This window comes from Neovison vison, chromosome 10 (assembly GCF_020171115.1).
Source record: "Neovison vison isolate M4711 chromosome 10, ASM_NN_V1, whole genome shotgun sequence".
Classification (NCBI taxonomy): domain Eukaryota; kingdom Metazoa; phylum Chordata; class Mammalia; order Carnivora; family Mustelidae; genus Neogale; species Neogale vison.
The window spans coordinates 51399735-51420312 of record NC_058100.1 but is presented as its reverse complement, the minus strand read 5'-3'; the positions used below and the strand labels follow the sequence as shown (position 1 = coordinate 51420312).

At 43.5% G+C, this 20578-nt stretch overlaps 1 protein-coding gene and 1 non-coding gene across 2 annotated transcripts in view; one reads left to right on the top strand and one right to left on the bottom strand.

The window, feature by feature from the left end:
* NIBAN1 (niban apoptosis regulator 1) overlaps positions 1–20578 on the top strand; it is a 158083-nt gene that overhangs the window by 68739 nt on the left and 68766 nt on the right. The window contains exons 4-5 of the mRNA XM_044267288.1: positions 5317–5431; positions 11064–11231. Of these exons, the coding sequence (XP_044123223.1) occupies positions 5317–5431; positions 11064–11231 (283 nt within the window). The remainder of the gene's footprint in view (positions 1–5316; positions 5432–11063; positions 11232–20578) is intronic.
* On the bottom strand, positions 10105–10209 carry LOC122918915. Its single transcript, XR_006386702.1, has one exon. It is a non-coding gene; the product is annotated as a U6 spliceosomal RNA (small nuclear RNA).

Here is a 20578-nt window from a genome sequence, read left to right as displayed (position 1 = left end):
AGTTTCACATTTCTCCTATCAAGTGTCCTTGTTAGTGAGATTTGGGTTTAGAAGAAATTTAACTATATTTAGGGCTTGAGGAACTGAGTTATTTGCCTCTGGAAATTGTGCTATTGATAAGGTAACTTCTTTGTAGATCTCTAGGACATTTGTAAACCTGTCTTGCAGGATTGTGATCTCTGCAAGTTAACTATTTGTTTCTCGCTTATGGCAGTCCGGGGTGCCTGAGGAATGTCACACATATTACTGAGGGGAGCGGGTGGAGAGAGGGGGTGCAAGGTGCCAGCTTTTGCTTTGTCTTCAGCCAGCCTCCTGCTCCCTCATCACCTGTAGTCCAATGGGCAAGGCAGACTTGGAACGAGTACTTGCAAGTGAGTGTGCAAACAGGTTACATTAAGTGACCAATGCAGGAGCCTTTCCTAGGCTCATTCAGAGTCAAGGTCTTCTGTCACTGCCTGATATGTCTTCCCCTCTGCTCAGTGTCTCCATGTCTTCCTACTGGTAAGCCTCCTAATGTGACAAGCAGCTGAGGAGTTAATAAGACTATGACTGCATCTGCATGGGTTCCCAGAAAGTCGGGTATTTTAAGACTTTATTCCACTTATACTTAACGGACTTTTTTTTTCATTTAACTTCTTCCTGGTTATCATATGATTTTTCTGTAAAGTCATTAGATGACTATCTAATGTAAGATGTCTGCAAGCTATGGAGAAAATGAGGTCGTGTATAACGTGCCTAGCGCCTGGGAGGACTTCTGTTTTTGTTGGTTCCCATTTCTCTCCCCACGTGGGGAGGTCATTTGGTTCTAGAGGAGAGAACACTGGGCGGTGAATTGGGAAAATGAAAGTTTAGGTTGGGCCTCAGTTACGTCAGAGAGTCGGGCTGAATGATCCCACTGGTTCCTTCCAGATCTTGCGCTGTGCCCATTTTTGGTCTACATAGATCCTCAAGCTCCCTTTGGAGTGATTAGTTACTGTTTATCAGTTAAAGGTGGTACCAGGTTTAAAACTCTGCTTTCTTGTCTCCAAGTTTGAGAGAAGTCAGGGTGACCTCCATGGATACTTTCAATAATACCTCAGATGCTAAAGCCTCAGGAAGAAACTTAAGATTGGCAAGTCATTGTGTTTCCTTTCCATTTCTGATGGGAAATAGAAGCAAAATACAGTTTGAACTTATTCCACAGGCTACTAGGCAATGTTCAAGTGCTCTCCTGGGTAGTCTTACTCTTTTCAACATTCATTAAGTGAATATCTTCTCTGCTTCTCCATATTAGGACTTTATTCAGCACTTGATTTGCTCTCAGAAGCAAATGATCAATGCACTACATACAATAATGATAATAATAAATCACCTCAGGGGTGCTTGGTAGCTCAGTTGGTTAAGTGTCTGACTTCTGCTCAGATCACAGTCCTAGGGTCCTGGGATCGAGTCGCGCATTGGGCTCCTTTTCCCATGTGTGCTCCCTCTCTCTCTCTCAAATGAGTAAATAAAATCTTAAAAAAAATAAAAGAAATCACCTCATATTTTATGTGGCACATTACAGTGTTCTTTCCAGGAAGCTTGAGAAGAGGCAGTAGAGCATAATGGTGAATATAATGTGCTTTGAACCACACCTTTGCCAGTTACTGGATAGGTGTCCTTGCGTAAGTTATAAATCTCCCTGAGCCTCCGTTCTTTCATCTGTAAAATGGTGACCGTGTTGTTGTAAGGATTAAATAAACGAACATATTGAAACACTTAGCGTATGGTCAACCACTGGCAGAGCCCAGTGTGGAGCCGTTATGGCATGATTGCTACCAACTAATTGAGAGGAAACACTCATGGAGGTTGCTCTTGGACTTGTTAAGGCTTTTAACACATTTGGGGCTACCTGAACTTTTTTTTTTTTTGAAGATTTTTTATTTATTTATTTGACAGAGAGAGATCACAAGTAGTCAGAGAGGCAGGCAGAGAGAGAGAGGAGGAAGCAGGCTCCCTGCTGAGCAGAGAGCCCAATGCGGGACTCGATCCCAGGACCCTGAGATCATGACCTGAGCCGAAGGCAGCGGCTTAACCCACTGAGCCACCCAGGCGCCCCAAGGGCTACCTGAACTTTTAATTTTGAATCAGGTTTGGGGACTTTTTTCTTCTTCTCTTCATTTTTTTTCTAGTTCGCTCCTTCAACTTGCAATTTATGGACTATCTTGCTTTCTTTATTTGCTCATCATTTTTAAGTAAACATGTTCAGGGGCACGTGGATGGCTCAGTCGTTAAGCATCTGCCTTCGGCTAGGCTCGTGATCCCAGTGTCCTGGGATTGAGCCCCACATTGGGCTCCCGACTCAGCGGGGAGCCTGCTTCTCCGTCTCTCATTTCCTCTGCTTGTGTTCCCTCTCTTGCTGTGTCTTTCGCTGTCCAAAACAAAATAAAACAAAAACCTTTAGATAAACTTGTTCAGGTTGTTATGATATGGTCACTGAATTTGGTAAAAGCTATATATATTTTTTAAAAACTTGGAAATTTTACAGGAGCATCTGGTGGGGCAACTCAGGGGCACTTCAGTCTGTTAAAAACTTTATTTATTTATTTATTTTTAAAAGATTTTATTTACTTATTTGACAGAGATCACAGGTAGGCAGAGAGGCAGGCAGAGAGAAAGGAAGGGAAACAGGCTCCCTGCTGAGCAGAGAGCCCAATACGGGGCTTGATCCCAGGACCCTGGGATCATGACCTGAGCTGAAGTCAGAGGCTTTAACCCACTGAGCCACCCAGGTGTCGCCAAAACTTGGAAATTTTAAAAAATGCTCATGCAGTTTGCCATAATTCCCTACAGTTTTAATAATATCCTGTTTTTTTAATTTATAGAAAGGCATTTTTTTATTATACCAAAGAGTTACATATTAACTACCCATAAATTGCCTATTATTTCATTGAGAGTCCAGTTTTGGCAGGTAATTAAGCAGGAAAAAAAATGAAATGTTCTCATTCAGGATTCATGCCCTACTTCCTGTACACTTTATGGACGGACCTGGATGTGAACCCAAGATTTTCATTAGCTCACTACCAGGCCATTGACATGTTCTTTGAGCTTGAATTTTCTCATTTATATAATGGAGGAAGAAACTAATTCTTTTAATGTTTTATTTATTTATTTTTTTTTTAAAAAGATTTTATTTATTTATTTATTTGACAGAGAGAAATCACAAGTAGATGGAGAGGCAGGCAGAGAGAGAGAGGGAAGCAGGCTCCCTGCTGAGCAGAGAGCCCGACGCGGGACCCGATCCCAGGACACTGAGATCATGACCTGAGCCGAAGGCAGCGGCTTAACCCACTGAGCCACCCAGGCGCCCCTTAATGTTTTATTTTTTTATAAACATGTAATGTATTATCAGCCCCAGGGGTACAGGTGTGTGAATAGCCAGGTTTATACACTTTACAGCACTCACCATAGCACATACCCTCTCCAATGCCCATAACCCCACTACCCTTTCCCTCACCCCCTCCCCCCTGCCACCCTCAGCTTGTTTTGTGACATTAATAGTCTCTTATGGTTTGTTTTCATCCCGTTCCCATCTTGTTTCATTTATTCTTTTCCTACCCCCAAACCCCCCATGTTGCATCTCCACTTCCTCATATCAGGGAGATCATACGATAATTGTCTTTCTGCGATTGACTCATTTCGCTAAGCATGCTACCCTCCAGTTCCATCCACGTTGTCGCAAATGGCAGGATTTCATTTCTTTTGATGGCTGCATAGTATTCCATTGTGTATATATACCATATCTTCTTTATCCATTCATCTGTTGATGGACATCTAGGTTCTTTCCATAGTTTAGCTATTACGGACATTGCTGCTATAAACATTCGGGTGCACGTGCCCCTTCGGATCACTACATTTGTATCTTTAGGGTAAATACCCAGTAGTGCAATTGCTAGGTTATAGGATAGCTCTATTTTCAACTTTTTGAGGAAACTCCATGCTGTTTTCCAGAGTGGCTGCACCAGCTTGCATTCCCACCAACAGTGTAGGAGGGTTCCCCTTTCTCCGCATCCTCGCCAGCATCTGTCATTTCCTGACTTGTTAATTTTAGCCATTCTGACTGGTGTGAGGTGGTATGTCATTGTGGTTTTGATTTGTATTTCCCTGATGTCGAGTGATGAGGAGCACTTTTTCATGTGTCTGTTGGCCATTTGGATATCTTCTTTCCAGAAATGTCTGTTTATGTCCTCTGCCCATTTCTTGATTGGACTATTTGTTCTTTGGGTGTTGAGTTTGTTAAGCTGGAAGAAACTAATTCTTAGTGCTGTTTTGAGTATTAAATAACATAATGTTTATAAAAGTCCAGATTGGGGCCTGTTAGAACAAATAATGCAATTCAGTCTTAAGGCCTGTCTGAGCTGGACTGTTCCTAGGCATTCTCAAAGTCACAACTTTAGATTCTTCTCGGTTGTGCCCTGGGTCCCTGATGTGCTTACGCAGTTGAGTAGTGCTTCTTACAAATGGGAAATGACCCGGGCACCTGGGCACCTCAGTTGGTTGAGCAGCTGCCTTCGGCTCAGGTCATGTTCCCAGGGTCCCCCCACCAGGCTCCCTGCTCCACGGGGAGTCTGCTTCTCCCTTTCCCTCTGCTCTGCCCCCTCCATACTCTTTCAAATAAATAAATAAGATATTTAAAAAAATTTTTTTTAAAGAGAAGAATTTGTTTTGGTTGGGACTCCTCACTTACCATCTTATTGATGGTAAGCGACCAAGGTACCCCTCTCTGCCCCTCTTCTACATTTCCCCGTTTGTTCTAATGTCATGAACATTTCTATCCCGGATCATTTTACTGCTAAACAGTCTCACATGGTGTCATGTCTTATCATGGCAACACTTTTCTGTTTTGGGTGAAAATCCATGGCAACCATCACTGCAATTATATGTCCCCCCATGTCATTCGTCATCGGTCCCCAAGCCTTTTGTGCAGTAAGTGTCTGTGTGTGTCATCACCCTTGTGGTTATGCAAATGATTCAGGTGCTAGCGTCTGAAATGGTAGATGTGGTGCAGGATTTCTGGAAGTTACTGAGATGATGTTTTCCCCACTAGAGAAACATACCTAGAGTGAATTTCTTGAGATTAAAGACTCTGATTTACCATGTTGGGACCATCACTAAAGTACTTTGCAAGTCACAGGTACACAAAACATATTTTTTAAATATGTGGCTCTTCTTCAGAGACATAGTGTAGGAATTGTTATCTCTGAGTGTGTGTGCCTGTGTCTCCTTCTAATATTCCTGGTATTTTCCAAAAATCCAAATGGGGGGAAAAATCACCTATTTATGCCTTTTTCTCCCCAGGCCTATCAGAAAGGAGCGACTCCTAAAAGCCGAATTCTTCCAGCTGGGGGCAAGGTGTTAACCTCAGAAGATGAATATAATTTGTTATCTGATCGGTTCTTCCCCGACCCTATTGGTGAGTCACTGAGTATTCTTTCTCGGGGCAAAATTCCTACACTGGCTTTGTTTCGCTGGAGGAGTGGTTCTCAGTGGGGGAAGGGATTTCACTCTGTGGGGATTTTTGGCAGAGTCTGGAGACAATTTTGGTTGTTACATCTTGGGAGGCTGGTGCTCTAAGCATTTAGTGGGTAGAGGGCAGCAGGCTCTCCTGCATCGGACAGCCCCGGGACACGAAGTATCTGTCAGAAGACGTTCACTGTCGAATAGTTGCTGAGGTTGAGAAACTCTGGGCTAGCCGCTTGTTCTTTGTAGAAATATGGAAGATGCAAGTTCTCTAATTTGGGTAAACATTTTACCACTTTTGCTATTGTAAATCACATTCAGTAATACACAAGTCAGGTACAAGTCAGGTTCTAGCCCATGGAAAATGTACCATTCAGTTGTGAGGCATCCTGACTTGAATCACATCACACGGGGCAGCAGAAACAAATAGGTAGGACCCATTTCTGTGTGAAGTACGCAATCCCACCTTTAAGCAAGCAGGTCCAGACCTGTCAGGGAAGATTATTTTTATAATTTTAGGATGATATGCAATAAAGTATCCTGAACTGACAAAATGCTTTAAACAAGCATTACAGTCGCTCATAACTCTTGTATAAAAATAGCATTGCATTAATCTGGAAGTAATAACTGCTGTCATGGAAAGAGTATTGAACTATAAATTTAGAAGCTGGATTTTTATCTAGTTCTGCAACACTTATCAGTGTTTTCCACAGCCGTTGCTCAGCTTCTCTGCTTTCTGATTCTCCCATTCTAGGCCCTTGAACTTAAAAACATAGAAAGGTCTTTCCAGATCTAACATCCTCGGATTCTCATTTATTCCACTTTTTGCATGTAGAGAAAGGGATGGATAATATAGAGACCAAATAGCGTGTTTCATAGAGATTCATGAACTGTGGATAATAACTCCATCTGGCTTTATGTAAATCATACCGCACGGTAATTACTTGGTTTCTTGAAGAGCGCCCTGGTTCTTATTAATGGGCATAATCATATCATTAGAATTTATGGAGAAAAATATAATCATTCTATCAATTGTTATTTTGGTGTAGAATGCTTAGCATAGTGTTTTTAATAGGACTATTATAGGATTAGTACATGGGCCATAAACCTAGATTAACAAACTATTACTAAGTAATTCAGGCTAAAACAATACTTTATGTGCACTATACATATTATTATATTTTCTTTCAACATCTACTTGTATGTCATCTTGGCTCTGGAGCTGCTGCTAGAAATGGGAATGCCAACTTGATGACTCTTGGGAATTTCTCCAGTAGAAGTTTTCAATGCAATCCATTAGAATGGACAATACATTTATTGATTTATTGGTGAAATCATATCAGAAGGAATGACTAGGAATAAACAACACAAAGCCTGTGTGACTAAAGCCATTTGACCCAAGGCTTCAGATTGGGGTAGTTCAAGGATTTTTTTTTTTTTTAATTGTATGGTGTGGTCATCTGAATTTTAAAAATAGAATATTCTACAGTAGATCATTTGTAGTATCTTTGGTACTCAACTCAGAAAAAATGCAGATTGATGGCATCTGGAAAATTGTTGTAAAATGTTAAATGAGAGATAACTAGAGGCTAAGAAGAGTGAATTTTATGGGGCGTGAAGCTTTTAAAGGGTCAGTGCTGCTTTTGAGTTGTTTGTACAAAACTGTGACATCTTAGGAAGGGCGAGGGGAATTGTACCATAAAATCATGTTGATCAGGAAGATTCACTGTGTGATACTAATTCAACAGGAAAACATAAAGACACAATAAAGATAGAAGGCATTAACCTCACTTGAGAAAAAGCACTAGAGGTTATGAATCAATATGTCTTCTTTAAGCAGTATTCTACTAAGATGATGTAGCAATAATGCCTTCATATTTTGCTGAAGTGATTCACTTACGTGACACTTCGTTAGTTAGAGTTTTGTTTGCTGCAAACAAGAAAAGACTCAAATACGTAAGGCTTTATTTCTTGCTAAAGATATTTTGGATATTACAAGTCCAGGGCTGGTATGGCAGTTCCATAAATGTCAGGGACTCTTTCTGCCTTGTCTCTCTGTATGTCTAGGCTGTGGCCCTTACTGATACACTCTAAGGGGCCTGTTGGAGCGTCAGGGATGGTTTTCTCGTTCCAGAAAGCAGGCAGGAGAAAAGGAGGTGCAGGATCTCTTTAAGGATCCTTCCAGAAGTTCCATGGCCACTTCATTTTCTGTCCCATTGACCCAAACTTAGTGGCTGGGGCCCATCCAGTTGCAGTGGAAGCTGGAAATGTAGTCTTTATCTTACACGGTCACTTACTCAACTGGAAATTAGGGATTTTATAACCAAGAAAGAAGGGGAAAAGACATAATGCTAGAGTTTTGGAATGTTGGTGAGGTCCGGAGCCAATGGCCAAAAAAGAATTCTCGAGACGCCTTTGGTGTAACAAGGCGAATTTATGAAAGCCTGGGGGCGGCCCCGTGGGCAGAAAGAGCTGCTGCACTGGGGTCTTGAGGAATGGCTGATGATATACTTGGGAGTTGGGGGACTTAAGGACTAGGGGAGGTATCTGAAAGGACTTTCTTATGCTAAAGAAGACAGCAGGATACGGGAGGCTTGTTTTTCCTTCTAGTAGTAAGGCATTAACGTTAAGACAGTTGGGAGCTTCCTGAAGGAATGTTATGCGCTGCCTGTCTAGACCCTTGTCCTAGGACTGCAGGTCATAAAGAAATTTACTTTTGTTCACTTTCCCTTCTGCCTCAGTTTCCCCCATCACTCATGGAAGAGAGGGTGATGTTAGGGTGAGTTATGGGTCTCTGGAAGTTCGGCTATTGATAAGAATGCTTTTTCTTTGTAAATCACTAAGATCTTGGTAACTGATGGAGACCATGTCCTGCAGGACTGTGATCTCTGTCAGTAAACCCTCTGTTTTTCCTTGCCAGGACTGCTTGAGGAATGTCACACACATCCCATCCGGGAGTTGGGGGCAGTGGGGAGGGGGCAGTTTGCTTAGTCCTCAGCTTGCCTTCTGCTTCTTCATCAGACAATGTATTACAGCGACAGGTTTGTGCTACCGAATTTAAATGTTGATTCATTCGTTTGTTCATTTGTACAGTGATTCTTTTTTTTTTTTTTTTAGATTTTATTTATTTATTTATTTTGACAGAGATCACAAGTAGGCAGAGAGAGAGAGAGAGAGGAGGAAGCAGGCTTCCTGCTGAGCAGAGAGCCTGATGTGGGACTCGATCCCAGGACCCTGGGATCATGACCCAAGCCCAAGACAGAGCCTTTAACCCACTGGGGCACCGAGGCGCCCACAGTGATTCATTCTTATATTACGTGCCAAGTAGTTTGTGAGGTACTGATGCGCCCAAGTTTGTGGTTCTAGCGAATTCTACTTTGCTCCCTTCAGATTTCAGGACATTGAACCAGAGTCCCCATATATGCCCCAGGCAATCTATTTTTTATTTACCCAATCTTGATTTATTGATTTGCCAGGAGCAAGACTCTGTTCTGGAGTCTCCCATGTGGCTCTGATTCACTGTTAGGTTTGCCTGGTGCTTTCAGTGGCCTCTCAGAGGGCCCTTTGGTTCTTCCCTTCCCTGAGATTGGTGCCCATTTTATAAGGTAGAGAGCGTGAGCTAGTAAGCTGGGGGTTGTTTAACCAAGAGTAATATCACATAACCGGAATGCATGGAAGGGAATAAAATTTAGGCAGGGATCTGAATGGTAGCATGGTTTAATATGAGTTTCTTAGAATTGATTTTGAGTAAGTGGTAAAAATCCATCGTTTAAAGCTTCTAAGATTTTCTAGGACAACATAGCATATTTAATCAATAAACTGTGGTTGAATATCTCCTCGGTTCCACGGCTTTGCTAAGGGCTAAGCGTCCAAAGGTACATAAGGCGTGGTGTCCATCCTCTTAGACTTCCAGGGCACTGGGACTGCTTCCCGGGGAGGGGAACTGTGCGAGAACCAGTGGGGGAGCTCCTATCACTCAGGACCCTCCACCCTGCGTGTCAGTGCCAGACATGAAAACAAATCTGTACAATATTTAGGAAGAACAAGGTAGGGAGTACTCAACCCTGTCTCTAGGGGCACAGGGAGGTGCCACCAGAGGCACCCAGAGGAGCTGCTTTTGAACTGACTTTTAAAAATTTTTTTTTAAATTACTATTTTTTTAAAGTTTATTTTTGAATTGACTTTTGAAAGATGAATGAGAATCTTCTAGGAGAAGGCACGGTGGAAAGGGTAGAGGGAAAGGCAATAGGACCTGCAGAAACAACATTCCATATCCCGGAGTGAAAGACCATGCCAAAGGAGAGCAGAGACTCATCAAAATGGAGTGAAACCAGGACAGAGCAGGGTGAACACCAGCACTTCACAAGGGGATGGAGAGAAGGGGCCGAAGGAGCCAATAGAGCAGACCAGTTTGAAACAGATTTTTCTTTTTTAAGATTTTATTTATTTGACAGAGAGAGAGAGATCACAAGTAGGCCGAGAGGCAGGCGGGGGGGGGGGAAGCAGGCTCCCCACTGAGCAGAGAGCCTGATGTGGGGCTCGATTCCAGGACCCTGAGATCATGACCTGAGCCGAAGGCAGAGGCTTAACTCACTGAGCCACACAGGCGCCCCTGAAACAATTTTTAAAAAGCACGAAGGACACCAGGGAAGAGGTGATCCTTGCGCAGGGGCTGTGCTAATCTTCTCTGTATCGTTCCAATTTTAGTATATGTGCTACCAAAGCAAGCGCTGGGAGACAGGTGATCCTGTGAGTCAAGGGGAGAGAATGTTTTCGAAAGAAGGGACAGATAGCAGCAACAGATAGTTCAGATCAGGTTAAAAGTCTTAGACCATGAGGAAAAATAAAAAGGCTTACGTAATGAAGAAGAGGCCACAGGTTGGCAGTTAGGACAACGTCAGTGACCTCAGCCATGGGGTTTTGGGACTGGTGGGGCAGGAACCAGACTGAGGCAGGAAGAAGCAAGTGTTGGGTTGGCAGCGACTGTGAGGAGCGGGGAGCGCAGGGCAGAGGGCAGCTGGCGGAAGGGGAGCTTGTGGGGACTGGAGGGTGAGTGACTGTGCAGGCCGGTGAGCCTGAAGAGGGCCAGCGGGGACACCCAGACTCTGCGGATCCTTGATATGAGGAAGTTGAGAAAGACGATGTCTGGTGGCCTTGGCTGTCCTGTCAGGGAGGGGATGAGGTCACTGCCTAGAATGAGACAGTTACCTGTGGAGGGAGTGAGAAGACCCTGAACGGCCATCTCCCGCCATCTTGGGAAGACATCTCATATCACTTTTCTGTCCCACGGCCTGCCCCAAAGAGCTTCCTTCAGGACCCGAAATAAGTATTTTAAATAAAAGACACACGTTTTAGAACGTCTTTGTGTTGGGGCGCCTGGGTGGCTCAGTTGGTTAAGCATCTGCCTTCGGCTCAGGTCATGATCCCAGGGTCCTGGGATCGAAACCCCCATCAGTCTTCCTGTTCAGCAAGGTGTTCTGCTTCTGCCTACAGCTCTACCTACATGTGCACTCTCCTCTCTCTCCGTTAAATAAATAAATAAAATTAAAAAAAAAAAAATGTCTGTGTTTTCCACATTGCCTTAGCCTCCAGTGAGAAGGACAACGCCCAGCCCTTTGTGGTCTTGCCCAAGGAATTCCCGGTGTACCTGTGGCAGCCGTTCCTCAGACATGGCTACTTCTGCTTCCACGAGGCCGCGGACCAGAAGAAGTTCAGCGCTGTCCTCAGTGACTGCATCAGACATCTGAATCATGGTAAGATACGGTGCCCTCACATCCCCCACGGGGCTGCTTTGGCTCAGGGGCCTGGTCATTCGCCTCAAGGACAGTTCCTAGAGAGTGCTGCCCCCCCGGAAGGAGGGGAAGTCGCGTGAAGCAGGAGTCTGTGCCTGGGAGCACGGTCACTGTGCCCGTTGCTTAGTTAGGTCTGGGAAGCCTCCATGAAACAGAATGTGGGGCATTACCCCGTGGCACACGTGAGCCACACTCATGCATATAATTTTGAGTATAATTCATCCACTTCCTTTTTCTTCATGTTTCTTACTGAAATGACAGCAAGGATGTGCCAGCTGTCCCTGGAGAATTTAGTCCTTACGGCATGTCTTGTTTTTTGCCCCTCATCTTTATTTCTAAATAACTGGTGCAAAACTTTATGGTACCTGCAATCACGGGGCGAACTTCTTGAACACTGATTTTGGGGGGCTCCCCCTCGGGTATCTAATTCACTGGCTTTCTGGTGGAGCCCCGGTTCTGCTTTTCTAGTAAGCTGCCCAAGTGATGCAGAGCTTGCTGGTCCCAGGCCACGCCTGGAGTGATGTTGTTTCACTTGGCCTCTAGGTACAGACTTAAGTACCATCACATCTATAACGGAAAAGACTTTTCATTGCAATATGGAATTTTATTTATTTATTTTAAAGATTTTATTTATTTATTTGAGAGAGAGAGAGAACATGAGAGGGGAGAAGTTCAGAGGGAGAAGCAGACTCCTGGCAGAGCTGGGAGCTTGATGTGGGACTCGATCTCGGGACTCCGGGATCGTGATCTGAGTTGAAGGCAGTGGCTTAACCAACTGAGCCACCCAGGCGCCCCAATATGGGATTTCTGACGCATTGTTGGGAATGCCGGTTTTTCTGGAATCCACAAAGTTTTCAGTTACAGATGATTAAGCTCTTAGTTCTTTGGCAGCTGGAAAGGCAGTCGTTAGATATCACTGAAGGCTTACTCTGTGCCAGCCTCAGTGGGTGTTAGAACAGAGGAATGAACCAGGCAAAATCCCCGTCTCTGGGTTTGTATTCAAATAGGCACGGGGGACAATACAAGATAACTTGATAGTTCTCAAACGTAATGTGTCTCGGAGTAACTCAAAGCGACTATGTGGTGAAGAATGGAGTTCAGGGACACCTGGGTGGCCCAGTGGGTTAAAGCCTCTGCCTTTGGCTCAGGTCATGACCTCAGGGTCCTGAGATCGAGTCCCATATCAGGCTCTCTACTCAGCGGGGAGCCTGCTTCCCTTCCTCTCTCTCTGCCTGCTTGTGATCTCTGTTTGTCAAATAAATAAAAAATCTAAAAAAAAAAGAATGGAGTTCAGTACTTTAGATTTGTCACAGGAGACCTCTTGGATCAGGTGAAGTGTGAGGTGAGTCACCTTCCCCACCAATGCCTTTTTTTTTCCCCCAATAAGGCTAATGTCATTGTGTCTTTAAAGTTCTGAGGTTTCCCTGAGGTTGTCAGTGCCAAAGAGCAAGAGTCACTGAATGATGTGTGTTGGTCCGTTCTTGATTTTAGCTTGTGTATTGATAGGAAGCGAATCGGAAAATATACCATCACTCTATTTTGCTGTAGCAACGCCGAGTAACGTGGGTCATACTATTGGCTCATAACTAGTCAGAGACTCTATAAAAAGGATACCCTTATTAATATCTTGCCTTGTGGTTTGGTTGTTCCAGAGACAAAGAATTGCCCAGCATTGTCTGTTCCGTCTAGCTCACTTTTCAATACACTTACACTTCTGTGTGCAGGGCCTGGGTCTAGTATGAACATGCTGTTGGCACTGAACACAAGAACCATGAAGTTTCCCTAAGCGGAGAATGTTCTCTGCCTAGCCAGATGGGACTTGCTTCATTCCCCCCTCCATGTACATAATAGGAAATTCCCTGAGGAATTTCTGGATGTTACAGAGCCTGCATTCAGATTCCATTTATGGAAGATTTCAGTCCATTCAAAATCTAACTCCGCTCCCCAGTGTTATCAAAAGCACCAAGATAATGAGGTCTGGTCATGTTGCCTTTATTTTCCGTCACATTCCTCTGTCCAGAAACCACTTTTCCTCACCGTGGCTTTATGCCGACTTGATGGGATATGGCATAACTTCCAGTAGCTCTAGGCAGAGCCAGAGACCATCAAAACATTGTAAGGAATAGTCCTTGACTGCCTTAGTCCTTCCCTTCCTGCCTGTCTTTCTGAGAGAGAGAGAGAGAGTGTGTGTGTGTGTGTTTTTAAAGATTTTATTTATTTATTTGACAGATGGAGATCACAAGTAGGCAGAAAGGCAGGCAGAGAGAGGAAGGGAAGTAGGCTCCCCGCTGAGCAGAGAGCCTGATGCAGGGCTCGATCCTAGGACCCTGGGATTATGACCTGAGCCGAAGGCAGAGGCTTTAACCCACTGAGCCACCCAGGTGCCCCTCTTTCTGTGTTTTTGACTGCACAATGCACTACCCCCCATCCCCCCCAACTCTTAGTTGTCACCGACTCACTTCTGTTGTTTTTACCTCTACTCGGTATTCATTGTATGATCTTGAGTAAACCCATAAGCGAGCCATGATTTTTTTTTTCCGTAATTACCAGAAGAGTCTAGAACCTGATGTAAAATTAGGGTCAGCCCACTGTTGCGGATTAACTGGCCCTCAAGCCACATCACACGTCTGTTGAGAACCAGCATACTCCAGCAGCCGATGCTGGGTTGCTGCGGATCGTGTCTGCTCACAAGGCCTGGGGCTCTTCTTGTCTATTCAGGTTTACGGAGATGTAATTGTATCAGTTGAAGCTGTGTCGCATGCTAATTTGATGTATGTATATATAGAATACAGTGGTCACCACAATAAGTTTAGTTACTATCCATCACCTGGCAGAATTACAGTATTTTTTTCTCGTGATGAGAACCTTCAGGATTGATTCTCTTAGTGACTTATAAATATGCAATACAGTATTGTTAACTATAGTGACCGTGTTGTACATGATGTCCCAGAATTTATTTATTTTATGACTGGAAGCTTATACCTTTGACCATCTTCACCCTACATCCCCGCTCCCCACCTCCTGCTTCTGGCAGTCACCAATCCAATCTCTGTTTCTGTGACTTGGAGGTTTTTAGGTTTTGGGGTTTTTTTTTTGTTTGTTTTGTTTTGTTTTCAGATTCCAAATGTAAGTAAGATCATACAGTATTCGTCTTTCTCTGGCATATTTTACTTAACATGAGGGCCCCCAAGGAATCTTTGAGGGAAGATCATTTCCTTGCCTTTGTGGTAAGTTCCACCAAGGATGTCTGTCACTGGGGGTTCCTAGGAGACCTCTCTTTGTGCTCAAATCTCGCCATAACCCGGCCCACTTGCCCAGAACTTCTGGGTTCAAATTGGTACAGGTACAGATAGGCTGGTCCGTTCATTCTGAATCTAGAACCACTTCTATTCCTCCTTACTGGGTGCCTGTGTTTCCTATTTAACCCCAACAAAGGCCCTGATTGCACTCTGGTCTTAGACTATGTCCTACGGCAGGTTAAGGCAAGTAGAAGGCCCTCTGCTCCTTCTTTCTTCAAGAGAGGGAGCTGGTTCTGGGCACCTCAAAGATGACTTACACTCCTAAGGTCCATAAAGGTGTGTGTGTGTGTGTGTGTTGCTTTGTTTTATTTTTGGCACTTCTTCTTTGGGCAGGCATAAAAAAATTCCACAATTATTCTTTAGCAGAACATCTTACTCCAAAACACTGGACTGAATGTCAAGCCCATTACACGGTATGTGCCGGCAGCAACTGCTGTCCTCTGTTCTTTTGGAATCACACAGCAATCCCTTGTCCCCAGTGAGGGAAGGCCGGGGTTCTAAATGTCCAGCGCTGTAAAATGGGAGTTCTATAATGCCAAGGTATTTCAAGCTAGTACTGTTGTCCAAAATTCATTCTTGTTCTTTAGAATTTTAGTTTGCAAAATCTGGTCATTGTAGTTACAGGGATAGGATAGTTAAAACTCTTAACAAATACAGAGAGTTGTACATAGGGAACATGGAATAGTGATCTTTATCGACAGGAGTCTGTCTTTTCAGCTCAGGGTAATCGTTCCTTGGCATAGGAATTTGCAGGATGGGGAGAAAGGGTTTCTGGCAGGAAGAATAGGATATGTGGGGGCCAGGAAGAGAGTCAGAGCTTTGGACCATTAGGGAAACTCAAAGAATTTTGTGTGGCGGGTGCTCAGAGAGGAGAGAGGAGCCAAATGGGGTTGGAGAGATGGGCAGGATCCAGGCTCTAAAGGGCTTTGCAATGGATATTAAGGGATTTGCACTTTATTCTAACAGCGACAGGAAACTATTAGAAGGTTTTAAGCAGATAAGTGACTCAGTCCTGTATTTGTTTTAGAAAGGTCACACTGGCTGCCCGGTGGGCAGGGATGGGAGAGTCACATGCTGGGATGTCAGGAGGCCACTTGAGAAGCCGTGGCAGGCCCCACGCGGTGGGCGCCTGCACCAGAGAGTGGATAATGGAGATGGTGAGAGGTGGCTGGATAAGAGAGAGGTCCAGGAAGTAGAATGAACAGAACTCGAGGTTAGGTAGTGTGGAGAGTGAGGCAGCGGGAAGATCCCCGGCTGTTGCCATTGCCTGAGCTGGGAGCCTTGCTTGTTGAGGAGCAGGCGCCAAGACAACGGGGTCAGTGTCGTAGACGTTGAGTTGGAGAAGTCCATGAACATCCAGAGGAGGAAGTCTCATAGACAGACGCATGGCCAGGGCTGGAGAGGGGAGGACCCTCTGGAGGGGAGACCCAAGGAGGAAGTGAGCAGCCTGGAGGCCGTCATTAAGCTGTGGCTGGCTTCTAGGAAGGCTGTCATTTGCAAGCCCTTCAAAGGCAAATTGTCTTTTTTTCTATGGATCCCCATTCCCAGCAGTTGTCCAAGGGCCTGGGGCCAGGTAAAGGCTCCGTAAATCTCTCTATCCTCCATCCTTTGGTAGTTACAAATACACTCGTGTGAAAAAGCACAGAACACGTATGTTGGTGCAGCTTAAAGATGCTTGTATATAAAACCTGCAAACATTTAAGGAAAATGGGTTGGTGCTTTTATGTTAGGTAAGTGCTGACTTGCTCACTCACTACTCGGATCTGTGATTTTACTACTGAACCTTCAGGCAGTGTGCTTGTGGGGAATATAAAACCTTTGTGAAATTCAGTGACTGTTAGACTCTCTGACTCGTCCTCTTCGTACAAGTACCTCTTTAATTGCCAGTGTCTCTTCTGTATTTTATTTCAAGTAACAACCAACCTGCTTCCGGACTCATATAAAAAACATTCCCAGAGGCTTTTAGTTGATGTTATTTCTTCCAGTTACTGCCACCTCCTCCTGCATGTAACAGATAAATCATCTGTAAGCATAATTTTTTATTAAAATCCTTCAGTGGCAATTGCTGTTGTCGCAAAGATGAAACATCTCATTCCAAGGAGATTGGCTGTGCCTGGTTTGCTGTGTTCTCAAGCACCAGCCTCCTTTCTCCCAATCTTGCTGTCTTACACCTCCTGCCTTCTTTGGATAGGAGCGTTACGGGACCCCTCTGGCTTGCAGACATCTCTGACAGCCAGTCCTCCCTTCCACCTATTCAGATTCTCTCTTGCTCCTTTAAGAACCAGCTTCAGTCTGACCCCTGCCGAGAAGACCCCAGGGTTAACTACCCGAGCACCTGTTATCTGTCCCGCTGATTGGAAACTCTCCACAGTCTGCTTTACATTCTTCATTTTCATGTCTAACCCGTCCTATTTCTCTTCCTTTATTTCAAGTCCCTCAAGGGAAATCGTAGGTTACCCTTTGTGTCCCCCTGTAGCGCTCAGACAAGTATCTTGTGTTTCATAAAATGGCTCAAGGACCTTCGTGAATTCATAACTTACTGCTAAAGGAAAGCCGATTTCAGAATTGGAAGTGCAATTTGAGAGACGATGACTGTTTAAGTGTGGCCTGGCCTACTTCATAAACACACTGGCATGAATGAGTAAGGAGACTTGTCAATACAGAGCCTAAATGGTTTGAGGAACAGAAGTGTCAGTTGCCAGAAGACGGCCACCGCTGGATGCACGTGATTCTGGGAAGAAGGTGGAGCGCCGCCACGTTGTTGGACGGTCCTGGGCTAGCCTGTAGGACAGCCAGGACTGCCACTGAGTAAATGCTGTATCCCCATCATCACGAACACTAGGAAGAGGGGACAGTAGAATATCTGGGAGGCACGAGGACACCTGGGTCAAAAACACAGAATAAAAGCAGAGCCCAGAGGATGCTGGAGAGAAAAACAAAATTATGTAAAAGCGCTCTGCAGACCTCCGTTTCGAGCTGGGCTGCTCAGTCACTTACGACAATGATGGCATCCAAGGGCGCCCGTGATGGAGTGAGTCAGGCTGAATGTGAAGCTGTCACAGTGATTACACTTTAGAATCGGCTGCTGTCAGGGCTGCCTGCTTTGAACTCTTCTCCCAGAAATCCCACGTCAAATCAAACGCCTTCACTAGATTTGGTTTTGACACTTACACATTTTAGGTGTTCAATAAATGCTGCCAAATTAAACTGAATTTTAAAACAGAAAAGGATCTTCTGATTCAAGCAGCCACAGCAAACCTTCTTTGGTGTGTGTTTCTTTGAACGTGATGTGTTACGCTCTCCGGTGCTCACCGGTAGATCTCAGATCTGTTTTCACTACCTTTTACTTGGAGCCGTATCTCCTCTGCCCATCATCACCTGTGAAACACATTCATGCCTTGAGGGACTCAGTGTTCTGATGTGACGATCAATCCAGTTTAACTGGAAATACACAATGTGTTTTATGTTATTATAACTGAAACACAGACTTATGAATTTGTGGCACCTGCTTATATTTATAGACACACCGGTCTATGAGTCAGAAAATTCTAACTATGTTTGGGCTCTTTTGGATGCTTTATTACAAAAGAATGTTCCACTAGACGTACATAAATAAAAGTACAGTTTTTATAAACATCTCTTGGCATGATTTTACTTCTAAAAGGCATTCTGCAATGTACCTTTGTTGCAATGCACGAAAACTTCCATGCACGGTAAAGAAAAATGCTTGCCAAATTTTTGCTTAATCAGTGACAAGTACCAGTTTCCAGTTTTTATAGGACTGTCCCAAACAAAATTCTTTACAAAATTCTGTCTTCTTGGAGACTACATTCTCCTTGATTTTTAGTGTGTGCTCTTTGCCTCACACAGTTAATGCTCTACCAGTTGTAAACATTTCTCTCTGTCCCTTTGTGAATATGCCATTTTCTCTTAAGGATTTATCTCTTCCCCCTTTCTGATCTTTGCTTACTGTTCATAAAAAAACTTTGGAAGGGACTATTGGTGGACTATTCCAACTTCTCAGGGTTCATTTATGATAAAGGCTCAAATAGTAACTCGCGTGCCCAAGGTCATAGCTGGTTAGCAGCGGAGGACGAGTTGTCCTGATACCTAGTCCTTGTAATTTGTCGTCTGTCAGCCTTGCTATTTAGAAGACTCATCTCTTGGTCACTGAAAACACAATACTATTAAATCAGACGACTTTTGTGATACATTTGCATGACCCAAAGTGAAGCAAACTCAGTGCTGTTCACTGAAGGTCCTCTGAGACCTGGATTATGTCTGGTTTCTTGATAAGCTCTACTATCTTGAATTTAGCTTGGCATTTTGCCCACCTGCTAAACCTGACTATAGCTTTTAGTCTAGCTCCGTTCTGAAGATAATATATGGTGATGTAACTTGTTTACTGGTTACATTTTGTGTATGGTAAAATGAAAGCTGCATATGGTTTATATACAGTTGAAATAAAAACCGATTTGTAAAGGAAAATTATGCTGTTTGTGAGGACTTGCGATGGAATAGTCTAAAAATAATAGATCTAAAATTAGCCAGACAGAGAAAGACAAATACCACATGGCATCACTTACATGTGAAATCTGGGGGAAAGAAAAAAAAAGGTCAAACTCACAGAAACAGAGCAGAAGAGTAGTTGCCAGGACTGGGGACCAGGGAAATAGGGAGAGGTTGGTAGAAGTGTACAGACTTTCAGCTGTTGGGTGAAGAAGGTCTGAAGATCTAATGTAAAACATGGTGACTATCGTTGACAGCACTGTATTGTATCATTGAAATTTACTAAAACAAGTAGAATTTTAAGTGTTCTAATCTACCCCTGCCTACCAAAGAGAAATACATGAAGTGAGAGATGTGTTAATTAACTAGATGGGGGAATCTTTTCATTATATATGTAGTCATTACTTATATATGATTTCATTATAAATATATGATCACCAAGATGTACGTTTTACACGTCTTATAATTTTTTTTTAAAGATTTGATTTATTTATTTGACAGACAGAGATCACAAGTAGGCAGAGAGGCAGGTAGAGAGGTGAGAGGGAAGCCAGCTCCCCGCTGAGCAGAGAGCCTGACATGGGGCTCGATCCCAGGACCCTGGGATCATGACCTGAGCTGAAGGCAGAGGCTTTAACCCACTGAGCCACCCAGGCACCCCTGTTTTATAACTTTTTATGTCAGTTATACCTGAATAAAGCTGAAGTGAAGAGCCAAAGTAAGATCTAAACAGGTTTTATTCATATTATATATACTTACTCAAGTATAAATGAAATAATCAAATTTAATTTTAATGATAATAATTTCAATAATTAATAATAATCTAATGATTAATTAAATTAGTAAATGATTAAATTACTCAACACTCAAAACAGTCTAAGAGTTGATACTGAAAGAATGGGTCTACATCAGAGACTAGAATCAATAGACGTTTTCTCTCAGTCATTCAGCCTTTATCACCACAGAGTACCTACAAATGTAGTCTTCCATTCACTTGTTGCCTAAAGCTATGAGGCCATGAAACTACTGTTGGATACTTCTTTTGGGCCTGTCTAGCACATGTTATCACTTCAGAGAAACCACTGATCCCTGCCCCCAACCCCCTTTCTACTTCCAGTGAACCAAGTAGTTATTTAGGGATAGAGGTCTAAAAGTTACGTTCTTGTGGTAGTTAATGGTGACAACTTGGAACAATAATAAAAAAGATTAAACAAGCAGAGAGTTGAAATCAATTCAAGCCAAGTTTTTGTCTGTGTTGTTTTGATTGGGTAAATTCCAAAATTACTGGACAGTTTTTGATGTTATTATGACCGACTTTGACGACAGCTTGACTAACTTTCATGGTTTTTGTTTGTGTGTTTGTTTTTTTAGTTGTGGATAGACTATGGTAAGGTTGAAATGATACAATAAATGAGATGGCTGCTTTAATATGTGATTGTGTAGTCAATGTTATGAAAGAACTCCATTGGACATATGTTCCTAGATTTCTTTAAAAAAATC